The 13,195-nt window shown below is 46.0% G+C and overlaps 1 protein-coding gene across 6 annotated transcripts; it reads right to left on the bottom strand.

Annotated features, from left to right (window-relative positions):
- Positions 1 to 2,063: 2,063 nt before the first annotated feature.
- LOC122574081 (protein bowel) lies at positions 2,064 to 12,539 on the bottom strand. 6 transcript variants are annotated; one of them, XR_006318892.1, is made up of 4 exons: positions 8,736 to 9,334; positions 6,149 to 6,941; positions 4,998 to 5,988; positions 2,064 to 3,994 (listed from the first exon to the last, which is right to left on the bottom strand). XR_006318892.1 is itself a non-coding variant. In XM_043741197.1 (3 exons), exons 2-3 carry the CDS (start codon positions 6,928 to 6,930, stop codon positions 5,136 to 5,138), a joined length of 1,635 nt encoding a protein of 544 aa, XP_043597132.1. In that variant the 5' UTR covers positions 6,931 to 6,941; positions 11,437 to 12,539; the 3' UTR covers positions 2,064 to 5,135. The 6 variants fall into 6 exon arrangements, 5 of the variants coding, with proteins under 5 accessions (XP_043597132.1, XP_043597133.1, XP_043597130.1 ...); XM_043741197.1 differs by lacking the exon at positions 8,736 to 9,334 and adding an exon at positions 11,437 to 12,539 and having other exon boundaries at positions 2,064 to 5,988; XM_043741198.1 differs by lacking the exon at positions 8,736 to 9,334 and adding an exon at positions 9,435 to 9,546 and having other exon boundaries at positions 2,064 to 5,988.
- Between the last annotated feature and the right edge of the window lie 656 nt (positions 12,540 to 13,195).

Genomic DNA, 13,195 nt, shown 5'->3' with positions numbered 1-13,195 from the left:
ATTCGTCGTATCGTCGATCGATCTCGTGTTTGCAAAATTATCCTTACGTTTGCAGCCAAATACGTGTTTCTTCATCCCCTTCGCGGTTTCAAAAGTGTCGCTCGTCGTGATATTACGGCAACGACAACGTTAAACGATGCCGGCTACTTTTTGACTTTTCTCGAAACTTGAAAAACGTCTTAGTTCACGGAAACGGAGGACGTGGAAAAATTTCTTTCGCGTCGACGAAAATCACTTTGATTTACATCCGTAAGTAAAACTTCCTCCTCGATGCAATAGTTGGGTTACGCAAAGCCTAGGAACAAAGATACACATTGAGAGAGGCGATCGAGTACTCGCACCCCGTGTAATCTCCATCCCCAGGTTTCAGATGTGGGTTTACGGCGTTTCGGCAACGAGCCGTTCAATCTTCGCCGCGAACCATAAAACGCGCGGCGCGAGACGTGCGGACGGTAGTGTATATTGCCGTGCATTTAGCTCGTCGCGCGCGCCGCTGACAGAAGAGGGATTTGCCTTCGCCGCTTTACCGGATTTACCGAGACACCTCGTGAAACACGCCCATGTTTGACTTCAGCTTTTGAGCGATGCCGAAATTTTCACTGGAACTCACCGCCATGTGTCACGGGAAAAGAGAGAGAGAAAGCAAGAGAGAGAAAGAGGGGAATCTGGAGACCCGGCCAACGATGCAAGACTTATCACGCGCCGTAGAACGACGTGCCGACGCACAGAATAGATTGTTTGTCGATTTTTAGTGACCTCGCGCGCTATAAAGCCGACCGCTCGTAAAACCGAATTGCGTTTGCCAAGCCTCGTCTCCACGTATGCTTTTTGCTACGCGCGCACGGTCATCGCTATCGAACGCCGTTTTAGCCGTTTCTTAATTGCGCTGCATTATTTTTCCAAGCGATTGGTGCTAGAATTATCAGAGCGGTTAGACAGCCGCGTAGAAGTTACGTAGATTTACAACGACGATTTCCTGTAAAACGCACGGATAAAAGCTTGGTTTTCCTTCTTGTATACTTTTCGGCTTTTCCTCCCTTTCGAATTTTCATGCTATATTTCCGCTTGTTTTGTTCGTCGATGATTCTGGTTTCGGCGATTGATGCGTACGAGCAACGCGCGAAGACGTAGGATATTCCCGTTTCCGCTGCGTACAGCTGTATTTGCTTCTTCAAGATTTAATTTAAGTCCTTCTTTCGAAACAGTTCAGGTAGAATTTCTTAGAAGCGTGACGCATATGCATCTTGTATCGTACTTTCGGTTAGACGCTGGGATTTTCTATCAGAGTCGCACGCTTGTGTAACGATACGGCAGAGTTGCGAGATCGTATGACTTACCGCATTCATGTTAGACGCATGAATTTTCAGGTGTAGGGTACACCGAAGGTAAGAGAAACAAATGAAATATACCAAGATGCACTACGGTCGGTAAGGTAAGCGTTTGTTGTATAACCTACATCCGATATAAGGAGCTATCTTTATATTATCTACGCACAAGAAGTTAGGGATTAAAGAAGAGACGAGGAGCAGGGTAGGCTTACTTATCCTCTTCTTACCGAAATACCGACCGCGCAAAAGATCAAAGGCTTCCATATGTTTTCCCTAATCACCCAAGTCGCTAAAATACAGCAATTTATCTGTTATATCTTCTCTACGATAGGCCTGTGTAGTTAATGTTTTTTTTTTTTAATAAAAGATCGCACAAGGTGTACCGACAGTCGGTCAAGTAACTTCGGTTCGGATCAAAAATTGATCGATGGTAATAAAGTTCTTGAATTTGGTCCAGGTTATTCTCTTTGATAAAATTTACTAACAGTCGGTAAAATATCTTCGGCCGATCATGAATGGATCAACGATGATATAGTTGTTGTTGTTGTTATTCTGTTACTTTTAAAATACGCGTTCAATCTTTACGAGCGAGTGTATAATTGACAACATCGATAAAAATTACGGCATGGAATATTGTTTTCGTATGGAATATTTACTCGTTCACCTATCTACCAATGTTTCTCACGCCGTTCAAATCCGGAAGATTGTGAAATACCGCGAAGAAGGATATGCGAGTGAATGTTTTTGATATCTTTTATTTCGTTTTTCTTAATATAATTTACAAACTTACTTAACTCTCGTATAAATCTAAAAATATAGATGCTCGTGCATGGCGTAAATTAATAACATAGAAAATAACAGGAGACTTAAACCATCCGCGAATTTCTAGTTCATTCGGCGGAACAGAGCTCGTTGTACATAGTACATTGTACGTTTCCATATATCACTATACAGTAGGTATATTAAAAAATAGTACAAAATATTTTAATTCTTTTGTTTCGCACTTTCTCCCTCTCGCTTTCTCTCACGCACTCATACGCAAACTCATTCTTTCCTTTCCCATCACTTTCGCGCTTATACACATAGGCCTAGGAATTTCATTCCTATTTTAACGTGTACTTCGAAATAAAAATTACAACGTTGTATGATAGCTTTCATTTCGTTCTCGCAAAGATATTTCGTTTCGTACGGTATATATAATTGTCCTCCACTTCTCGACGAGCTGCTTCTTCAGATTTTCAACGATTCCTCGAGAATCGTGCAATTCTCAACGATCGTACAATGCGGTAAAAGTAGCGTTGAGTATGTCGAAACATTTTCAAGCTTTTCGTACGATAAACAATCCAATAAAACAATACTCGGAATCTTTTCAAAGAAATACTTTTAACGCATAATATTGCTTCGATCTTCTTTCGAATTTGTCCATCTGATTGATCGAAACAAACAACTTCTTTAAAAAAAGGGTACGCTATCCATTGCAAAGTTCAAAGCAATGCCATTCCCGTTTCATAGCACAATTTTCATCCGCTTGATAAACGAGTGGCGAGTTAAAAACTGCAAAGATGGCATCGTTCTCGGTGAAATACGGTTCGACTCGAAGAGCTGATCAACGGGCAGCGTTAAACGCCGAAGGAAGAAGCGAGCTCGACGAATAAATTCCACAGACGTTTCTTCTAGAAAAGAAACGCGCTTCGACCGGTAATAAAACCGAAGGGGAGATCATCGTTGCGGTTAGACGATGCATCCTCGGTCACAAAAGGACCCTTAATGATGCTCTCCACCGGTAGAATAGAAGAAAAAAAGGGTGGGGGGGAACGGTCTAGGGTCAGGAATATTTTTAGAAGAGAGCAGGTACCACCTAAACCAAGTAGCTTCGACACCCTATTGCACCTGTCACCTGTGGCAACGGTGGCACAGGTTCTTCCTGTGGCCGAAAAATTTGCATTATCCCCTCCTTGAGTCGTTGCAGACAATGAAGGCGTTTTACAATCCTCCCGTTTCGTTCTTTATTTACGGCATCTCCTTTATCGAGAATCTTTCAACTTCTTCTTCTTTTTTCTTCTTTTCTTTTCTTCACGGAGTTGGCAAGTATCATGGAAGTCGCGAGAACGTCGCTTCTTTTTCTCTGAACGTGTGTACTCGAAGGCTCGTACTATCGTCAATTTGGAATTTTTCGTCTTTTCGAAAATTTCCGAACGTTACCGAAATATGGATGAATACGCGGATGAAACGTCGATGGAAAAAGTTGTAGAGATTTTTCGGAAAACGCGTCGACGGAGACCGAAAGAATTCTCGACTCCGCTCCGTTGCATCTCGTCGTCCTTTGTACGATACAAAATAAGGCACGTTTTTTGACGTTGAAAATTGATATCGCAGTTGCGAGAAACGTCGATATCAGTTGAATAAATTTTTCTACGACTCGGCGAATAGTTTGCGGAATATTCGTCCGATACGATCGATAGAAAAAGTACGACATTTACATTCGCAGCGTATAAAATAGAACTTTAGCGTCGATTGCTTGTTCCAAGATTAACTATACTTCGTAGTTGTATGTACAAACGTCCCCTCGATGCACCAATATGATAAAATTTTGTCAATGTTAACGCTTCCAACCTCTGCACGTTGTACTTTTCTTAAGGTTTCTTTGTCTCTTCCTTTTCTTCTCCCTTATCGAATATAAAAATACAGCCATATATGTATATAACTAGAGATAAAAAGTTCTTTCAATTGCCAACGCGACATAAAATCGTATCTAAGAACGGTAAAAATATTGCCACGATTGTTTCAAAGAACAGATATTGTCATTTTTCTACAGCGAATGAAAATTCATATAAAACAATTTCTTTGCAATTTTCTCTTCTTCCTTTATAGTTCATTGTTGAATTAAAAATCAATCACTCTCGATAAATTTCCAATCTTTTTCTAATATTTTCATATGTACAACAATTATAAATGTTCTTTTTATAAACGCTCTTCGTAACAATAATATATAATTAACGTTGTATCTAGGTTATTATTATATTATCTACGAACTAATCTTTCTCCTAAGAAAAAGATATCGAATACTTAACATTTAGCGTTTAACAATTAAGGTAATATAACGTTCATTTAATTTTGTAATAGAAAAAGATTATACAATTTATACATTGTTCGTTTAATGAACTAAAAAATACCACAGTCTGTAGCAATGGTTTCGCAATTATCGATCAAATCGAGAAAAACAATACCATTCGATTGTCGTGACGATATTTCCACCGTTGTAAAACGATCCTCGTCATTTGGCATGCTTCATTCTTTTATACTACACAAAGGCTGGCAATCCAAATCGACGTAAGCTCGCTCGTAAGAAAAGTCTTGTAGCATTTTTTCAAGGACGACGTTTTGTTGTCTTTTCAGAAAAAACGCCTTTCGTCATCTAGCTTCTGTGTCGGTGGAAATGCACGTGTAAGAGACGTTACGATAGTAACCTGAGTAGTATCTGTCGTAACATTCCACGGAACATACTCGTTCCATGTATCGAATGATAAAATCACCGCGATTACTCGCGAAACGAAATTGAATTATCGACGTACGAGCCTACGCCACTTGGACCACCCATGCAAAAGTCCTAACACGTAACATCCTCCTGCGCTGTATTCTCTACCATCCAGATACAAATATACCGCTTACAAAGTACTCCATCACTCGGATCATGTCCGAAAGTCGTCCATGACGATTCCATTCGTTTGCACCAATTAGTCCCCTCCTTCGAAATCCAATTTCACAGCAAACGATCATTTGGTATTCTCCGTTGCGACATTGTCCCTTCTACCGACGCATTATATCCGCTATAGTGAACCCCTGCCTGGCTGGGGCGGGTCTGGGTGGAGGTGGCGGCTGAGGGGTGGGTGCCCTAGGTGGTCGTGACACCTCTTCCTCTCGTTCTCTGTCGCGTTCTCTTTCTCTACTCTGTTCCATCTCTCGTTCTCGTTCCCTCTCGCGTTCCTGCAGCTCCAGCAGCACCCTCGACGGTCCGGGTGATCCGATTCTTCGTCTGTACGAGGTCAGAATCAATGGCGGTGGGGGTGGGAGCGCACCAGGAGGATTCTGTGTGACAGAGTGTCCGCCAGTTGCGCTGCTGGTTACCGTGGAGGACGGCTTCACGGCCGGAAGCAGGTCTCTTCTGATCTGGAGGTGAGGTCTCTGAGGAAGAGTGGACGAGGAAGTCGGCGCTGGAGGCGGTTGCGGCGGTCCGGACGAGCTTTGAGAGGGATAGGAAGCGTTCGTCGTGGAAGCTGGCAAGGAGGAGTTGGTCGTAGACGCGGACGACGACGAGCCGGCGTCCTGGCAGTCCTCTTCCGGGCTGTCGTCGTCCCTGAGAGCCTCCTCCAACGCTTCGGGAGGCACGTCGCCTACCGCGTGCGTCAACGCGTGCCTCCTCAGGTCGCAGTTTCTGCGAAACACCTTACCGCACGAGGTACACTCGTAAGGCTTGTGATCCGTGTGAGTGAGGAGGTGGGTTTTCAGGTTGCTGCGTTGGTTGAAGCTTCGAGCGCAGACCGGGCATTTGTGAGGAGATTCTTCCATGTGAAGGATTTTGTGCACGGCTAGGGTACGGCTTTGGCAGAAACCTTTGCCGCACTCGCCGCACTTGAACGGCTTCTCCTTGCTGTGAATATACCTGCAATGTACATAGGGCCGGGTTTAGTTTGGTCTGATAACGACGCATTCCTGCAACTGCGAGATAGCAGAGGCATCTCTGCAGTTTCTAGCGTCGTATCGAATCGAATTCTCGCCTCTGCACGATTTCACAGATTTGATAGTAAAAAACTTTTTATTACCTATGATCTCGAAGGTGATCCTGCCTCCTGAACGCTTTGCCGCAGATATCGCACGAGTACGGCCGCTCGTCCGTGTGCGTCCGTTCGTGAATCAACAAATTGTACGACTTTGTAAACTGTCGATTACAGAATTTACAGATAAACTGTTTCTTAGGCCTGGACGCCCTTCCCGGCGCCCTTAAGAGCCTCCTGTCCAAATGTTGATGCGCCAAGGGTCCACCAGGCGGGTAGAGCGCCGCCGAACCACCCGGGAAGGGACCTGCGAATACCGGGTAACCGGGTGGCGGTTCGAGAAGAGGCGGCGGCGGAAGCAGAAGAGCCCTCGCGGCTAGTTCCTTCCTCTTGTCCGCCATCATAGCCATAATTTCGTAACTGGACGAGGATTTTCTCGCGACAGACGACTCTGCGCCGACCTCGTGATCCGGATTCGACGCGTTCGACGAGGAAGGTGGCGGCCCGGTTAAGTGAGGATGCAGGTCGGCCGGATAGGGCGCCAAGTGCAGCCTCGAAGGCACCACGGGCACGAATGCAGACGATTCGCGATGATGATGGTGACCCAAGCCGGCTACCAAGCCGTGTCGATGGTGATGATAGGCAGCCAGGGCGCTAGACGGGTCGAAGCCCCTCGAAGTCGACTGTGCCGCTGATCCTGAGGACGATGCGCCCGCTGAAGTCGGTGCCGTCCTTGGTGACGGCCCAAGGCCCAGGTCCCGACCTCTGCTCGTCTCCTCCGAGACCGTAGCCGAGGCCGAGGCCGACGACGCCACGATGTCCGTCGGCATACCGATGACACCTGCAATTCCAATCGACTTCGCTGCTGATCGATGCCCCGCTTGTTGTTGGTAATCGTACGAAATATATCGTATCGTATAGATTTTCTTGGAGGGTACAAGGGGAATTTACATTGCGAATTGGAACTGAATTTCAACTCCGCGTGAAAAAGACACCCGATGACTGGAAATACAGGATGTGGAAGTAGTGGAAATAGGAAACGTAATTTACAAATCCGAGTTCCACCGTTCGGATAGTTCTTTATCGCGCGATTCTTATTACGTTAAGGTTATCGTTCGAGCTTTGGGTGAAATGTTCTTTCCGATCGGCCAATGTAAATCGTTATGACGCATATATTTTTCGTACTACGACGATGTTGTTATAAATTGAGAGACTGGATAGATATGCAAGCGAGAAACGATACGTTTCTTTGGATAATTTTCGGGTAAAGGGAAGATTTAATCGATAATCGACGCGTAAACGTTCCATTGGTATTAAATTGCTGGATACTTGCTCTGGAAAACGATACTTCTCAGCTACTACTTATTCTTCTTCATTCGTAACGCTTAACCGAATTAAAGTAATAAAATCGGGGAATATATGTAACTGTACTTTTCACGACAACCGATAAAGCCATATACTTTCGTTTCCGCTCTACCTTCGTGATAAGATAAAGCTTTTACTATGTACGGCATTTACCCCGAAACAAATGATTTAGGCTTCTGAGAAAAGGAAAAAATTCCAGATAAACGATACTACTACTACTACTACTACTACTACTACTTTGAAGCAAGAAGTTCTAAAGCGACTTTCACACCGTTGCAAAATGGTAACGTATACCTCGATTACGAAATGCCATGGAAATGCGATTCAAGGACTTTAGCTACGTTCGTAACGTTTGTTTCTCCCGACTTCCTAACATTTCTAGTTTACCGTGCGATAAAAAAAAAAAAAAGAAAAAAAAAGAGAAAGAAGGAAGAAGGGATCGACGAGAATGAATCTACGAATGCCGAATACATTAGCGACTTGTGTGAAAATCATCGTCGATAATCGATCTTTTGAAATTAAGCCGAGGAATCCACGTGACAAGGTTAAGTGTAAACCACGTTAAACATATCCGCCATCTTGCCATTCGTCTGTGACTTCCATTGAACATCGATACGAATTGAATTCATAGACCGAGAGATATCGTTATATTTCGTGATATTTTGCTCCATTATCGTAATCGATCGTCAATTAACAAGACCCTTTGTACGATACGTTCCGTACAGTCAAGAAATTCTCTTATTATCATCCTACCAACTAAACTCTATCCAAATATCTCTGTTCGAAAAGCATTCTTCCATCGGACCTTACTCACGATTCTACATGAATAAAGCGATCGAGCGATAAGAAAAGCGGAATCCCCCGAGCAACGGGCCTCAACGTTCACGATAAATCCAACGAACAACGCTATTTAACAGCGTGAAACGAAGCGCGGTTTCGACCTAAAGTCATGACTAATTGCTCGTCTAATGAATCAAAGGAACACGACTTTATCGCGTATCGCGTTTCCCAGACAATTGCGCGATAATGTGTGGAACCCGCTCCCGTTTAGCCAGCCGCGTGCGTTCCACGAACGTGAACTGGTTATCTCGAGCCGAGCACACCTGCCAACATGGCTTCCGCGGACCCAGCGGTCACGGCTAGTCCTAGCGGCCATGTTGGAATCGCCAATGCCCAGAAGAATGCAACGAGCGCGGACCACCTTGTTCCCTCTTTACCTCCGTATCGATCCAAATGTTCGACGCCTATACGATCCTAGAAAGGAGCTCACCAGGGAAACGTCGGCCGTCGAGAACGCTTCTCGATCTCGCGTTTACTCTCCGCCGATATCGGTCCACCGTCGCATCTCCGCCCGAGACGTGTGATCCTGTGCAGCGATCGCTGGCGGGAGCATTCGTCGCGATACCAGGATCGGCTACATCGAGTCGCCGCCACCAACGATTCTGCTGTTCGTTCCTCGGCTGCTTTATCGTGAAACCATCCGCGAGCACCCACGTAAGCACACATACACGGATCCGCACTAGCGACACACTGTGAATCGTACAATCAAGTTGGTAGGGGCACACGATTTCGGCCACGAAACTCGCACACTCGCCGCGCACCTCCTCCAACCTCCTCGATACCGCTCGATCGTGGATCGCTTCTCCTCTTCCGGAAGCCTGGATCACCGCGAAGTCGCGATCGCAGACGGAGATAGATAGATAAAGAGAGAGAGAGAGAGAGGGGAAGAGAGGAAGAGAGAGAGAGAGAGAGAGAGAGAAAAAAGGAACGTAGGGAAAAGGAAGAAAACCGCGTAATCGTCGCGGACGTAGCACCGTACCTACGTTTCTCGATCGTAGACACGAAGGAGCGCGCGGTTTACTGCGTGTTGGACGCCGCCAGGTAGGCTACCTCGGCGCACACCCACGCAGCCGAGGCACACGCATGGTCCACACGCACGCGGGCACACAGGTAACAGACCACGACTTGCCTGGGAGTCTTTCCGTTCGGCTGCCGCTAGTAGCGCTGCTGCTGGATGCTGTGCTCCGACTGCCTCGCTTCTGGCCGACGACGGTGCGACAGAGTCCGATGGAACCGGCCAATGGGAGTCCAACCGAGACGCGGCAGAACCTGGAGCAGGCCCTAGCAATGGGACCGAGACCCTTCCGCGTTCAGCATCCTGCTCGAACAATTTCCCAGTTGCCGCGTAGGGAACGAGCGCGGAGAACTTTGTTTATTCGGAGAAAATTTTTGTCCACCTGTACCTACGCGAGGATAGGCTAAACGGGTTAATCGTATCGTAGGATCGAGCGTAATTTTAATCTGATACGGAAATCTGAAAGTTTCGGCGATTGTAGCGTGTTCGGGGTGACGTTAACGTTCCGATTAATTCGAACGAGAAGGAAGCGCGGCAGCAGAAATACGGGAGTAATTTTACTGCAACATGCATGGACACGCGAGAACGTATTTGCATAGTCTATGTACGGATCGAATTTAATTTGCATGAAAATTTAAATTATACATGCAAATAAGAGTCAGAGAGACGTAGAAGTTTAACAGGAGATCGAAGAAACGAGACAGCGGTCGTATTAACGCTAACGGCTCGCTGCAACGAGACATCGTCAATGCGTTACGATAAAATCAGATAACCAAAGGGAACATCGAAGATAACGATTGACTAAATCGTCGAATATGTAACCGTGCGTAAGGTTTGCGCTATTTCGAAATTACAATGCGAGATAATTCTATTTGAAGCGCGATGCAAAATTCATGAAACGACTTTAGATCAGATTGCCGGCTATTCAAACGATCGAAGAAACATATTTAAAGGTAATTTTTCACGCGAACGTTCTTCCGTGTTACTCGTTCAGTTCCTCCATAGACGTTCGACGGATTGAGAAAGCACATCTCCGTTTGATAAACGATTTGAGGCTTCCCTTAAACTATACCGATATATACCGTCGGTATTTCAAGATTGTCGACTAGAAGGGTCGATATATATCGTCGATACGATATTGCGAATATTTATCGGTAAGCTGCACCTCCGTCGAGACCCTTGAAACATCGACGATATTATTGATCGTCCGAGGACACCCTATGAAATAATTCTTCTTGCAGCGCTGGAAATCCCACGGACGATCGTTCATACCTAGCTATACGTACCGATACGATGTTCCAAACTATCGGACTACTTCAAGAAAAACTCTACAGCTTTATTTATGTGTATCCGCGACCTGGAGACTACTATTACTACTACTGCACTTACTTACTACATTATGTTTTGGGTTGCAAGGTCTAGGAACGAAAGTACTAATAAACAGATTTCTATTTACGTTCCCTGTAGCCTCTAGCCAAAGCTATATGCCTAACTTATTTTTATAATGTCCTTTTGCTATAAATATATGAACGCGCATGCATATGGACTAATGCATTATACTTACGCTTATACCTTTAATTATTTCAATATACTTTCTTAATACAGATTCGTTCACTCGTTGTTCGATCAATCAACCTCAACCTCAACACAAACATTTGTCCGGTCGTTGCGAGATCAAGCATTTCTACCCTTATTTTCTACCCCGCACGGGTACTATCAACGTTCCAGCAACGTTTGCTCAAACTCGAAAACTCCATTCCACGTCGAACCCATCGCTAACAGAGACGCAGAGCAAAGGGGAGCAGGAACGAGGGAGGGAGATCCACGGGTATCCTATCTACCAGTGCCTACGACGCGGTGCCGCGCAGGTTGAACGCAGGAGGTTTAGGTAGAGACATGGTATGAGGAACAGGTGCGTAATACCAAGGTTCGGTGCCCCCCTGATCGATAAACATATCCATCTCCTTCGAATCCTATATTCTCTATCTACAGAGCCGGTATAAACATCCATCTCGAATGCTCCTTCGAAATGCAGCGCGCAGACACGTTGCACCTTCGCCACCGGACTATTAGCAATTTGCCAAAAGAACCCGTTCATTTACGTGCATTTACATACCTGATCGATCCTTCCGAAAGTCAATGGACCGTGCGGCAACTCGAAGACTCCTTATTCGTCTTAGATCTCAAGCACCTGTACATAAGAGGAAAGTCGAATTCCAGGAGGAGGTAGCAGCCGCTCGAAGCATTATTTACTAGAAACGAAGATGAAGGTAGATCGCGTCACGTTCGAAACGCGAAGTTCGGGCGAACGGGTAACGGAAGGTAAAAAATCGTGGGGCAGGTTGTAAGTCCACCTGTAGGAAACTCGTACGGCGCCGGCACTGAAGAAGGAGATCGGTTGATGGTGGGCGGGAAGGGGAGAGACCAGCGGCCAGAGGCACTCAGAGAGATCGAGCCTCGATCTTTCTCCTTACTTCTTCTCTTCTCTTGCTTCTTCTTCCCGGGCCAGTCGACATCCAGTCCATCCCTCTCCCTCGTGGGCAGAGCATGCGGTTCTTTTTCTTTCTTTCCGTCTCTTTTCTGCTGGCAGCAGCCGCCGCCGCCGACGCCCAGCCGGTTTTACACCGGCGAACCGATCCAATCGAGTGTCTCGGAAGAACGAGGCTGGTTCTAGTTCATGGATCGTGGATTTCGCTCCACTTGCCTAGAACAACCGGCGTAATTGTTCGTCCGTGCGATCCAGAGGGATTTGCTCGCGCCACGATCGCCACGCCGCGCTTCCTCGCGGAGCAACATCGAACTCGCAGGAATTCAGCTATTGGAATTACGAAAAACTGCGGAGATTCGCGCGTTCGTCAGACCGAGCCCAGACCCGTTTCTTCGTTTCGCTTTGGCTTACCTTCGTCTCCTCGCGGTGGCCACGGGCAACTGCTCCGGATTCCTTCCGAGTCCAGTCGCTTTGCAACCGAACGCTTCCTGGCTGTGTCCATCCGCGAGAGACGATTTTTACGGTAATAGGTGGTGGAATAGTTTACGCGTTCGCTGCTACCGACGCACGTGTCGCCTCTATTCCATTGCTTACGTATTTAGCACCGCTGACGCAGCTGCTGCATTTTACTTTCTGCACGTTTCGACGAAATAATCTAGAAAGAGAAACGATATACGGTATATCGGAACAAGTATTGCTTAAAATAAGACGTTTCTAGCGAAAAAGCAGAGCTACTGACCGATATGTTCGTCGAATAGCAAGACAGCTACTGCAATCTCGCTAAATATCCGTAATGTCCAAGATTATCCGGTTAAAATATTCATTTTACTCGTTACGCAAGCAGAATTTCCAATCGGACACGGTTCCAGCGTTATTCATGCAGCAGCGGTCAACTCGATACGGTTCGTATTCTGGCTATTATCGGGTTTCCCTATTCACCTTGCTTTCTACTCTTTGGTAAAAATCGGTCACGAAATCGGCTGGCGAACGCCGGCATTCGCCGGTGGCTGATAGACGAGGTTCGAGCGGTCGATCGATAGATCGGCGATCGAGACGACCTCCTGGCATGAATATTAAGACAAATTTCTCGAATATCGGCCTTCTCGCCGAGCATCCATCAGCTCGCAGCGCGATCAGATCGTTTTCTCCGCAGCAACGCCGGAACAAACCTCCCATTGACGATCCATCGATGTTCATCGACTATTTTAATGTCCCGTGAATTTCTGTTCCGCGTCACGAGAGAACGTACCGCTGTCCATAAAAATCGATTTCTCATCGCCACTGCTATCGTTCGATCGATATTCTTTCCAGTCGGAATAGAAGTACCATTTGTTCGAATTCGCTTTTTATTAAATGCAAAGGAATTTGCAGTAATAAAAATAAATGC

This window comes from Bombus pyrosoma, linkage group LG13 (assembly GCF_014825855.1).
Source record: "Bombus pyrosoma isolate SC7728 linkage group LG13, ASM1482585v1, whole genome shotgun sequence".
In the NCBI taxonomy this organism is placed as follows: domain Eukaryota; kingdom Metazoa; phylum Arthropoda; class Insecta; order Hymenoptera; family Apidae; genus Bombus; species Bombus pyrosoma.
Note: the sequence above shows the minus strand (reverse complement) of the source record. Positions and strands in the feature narration are given on the sequence as shown.

Coding starts and splice junctions, on each gene's coding strand:
- LOC122574081 (XM_043741197.1), bottom strand. CDS start 6,930: ATGCCGACGGACATCGTGGCGTCGTCGGCCTCGGCCTCGGCTACGGTC. Junction 5,989..6,148: donor GATCACCTTCGAGATCATAG/GTAATAAAAAGT, acceptor TGTACATTGCAG/GTATATTCACAGCAAGGAGA.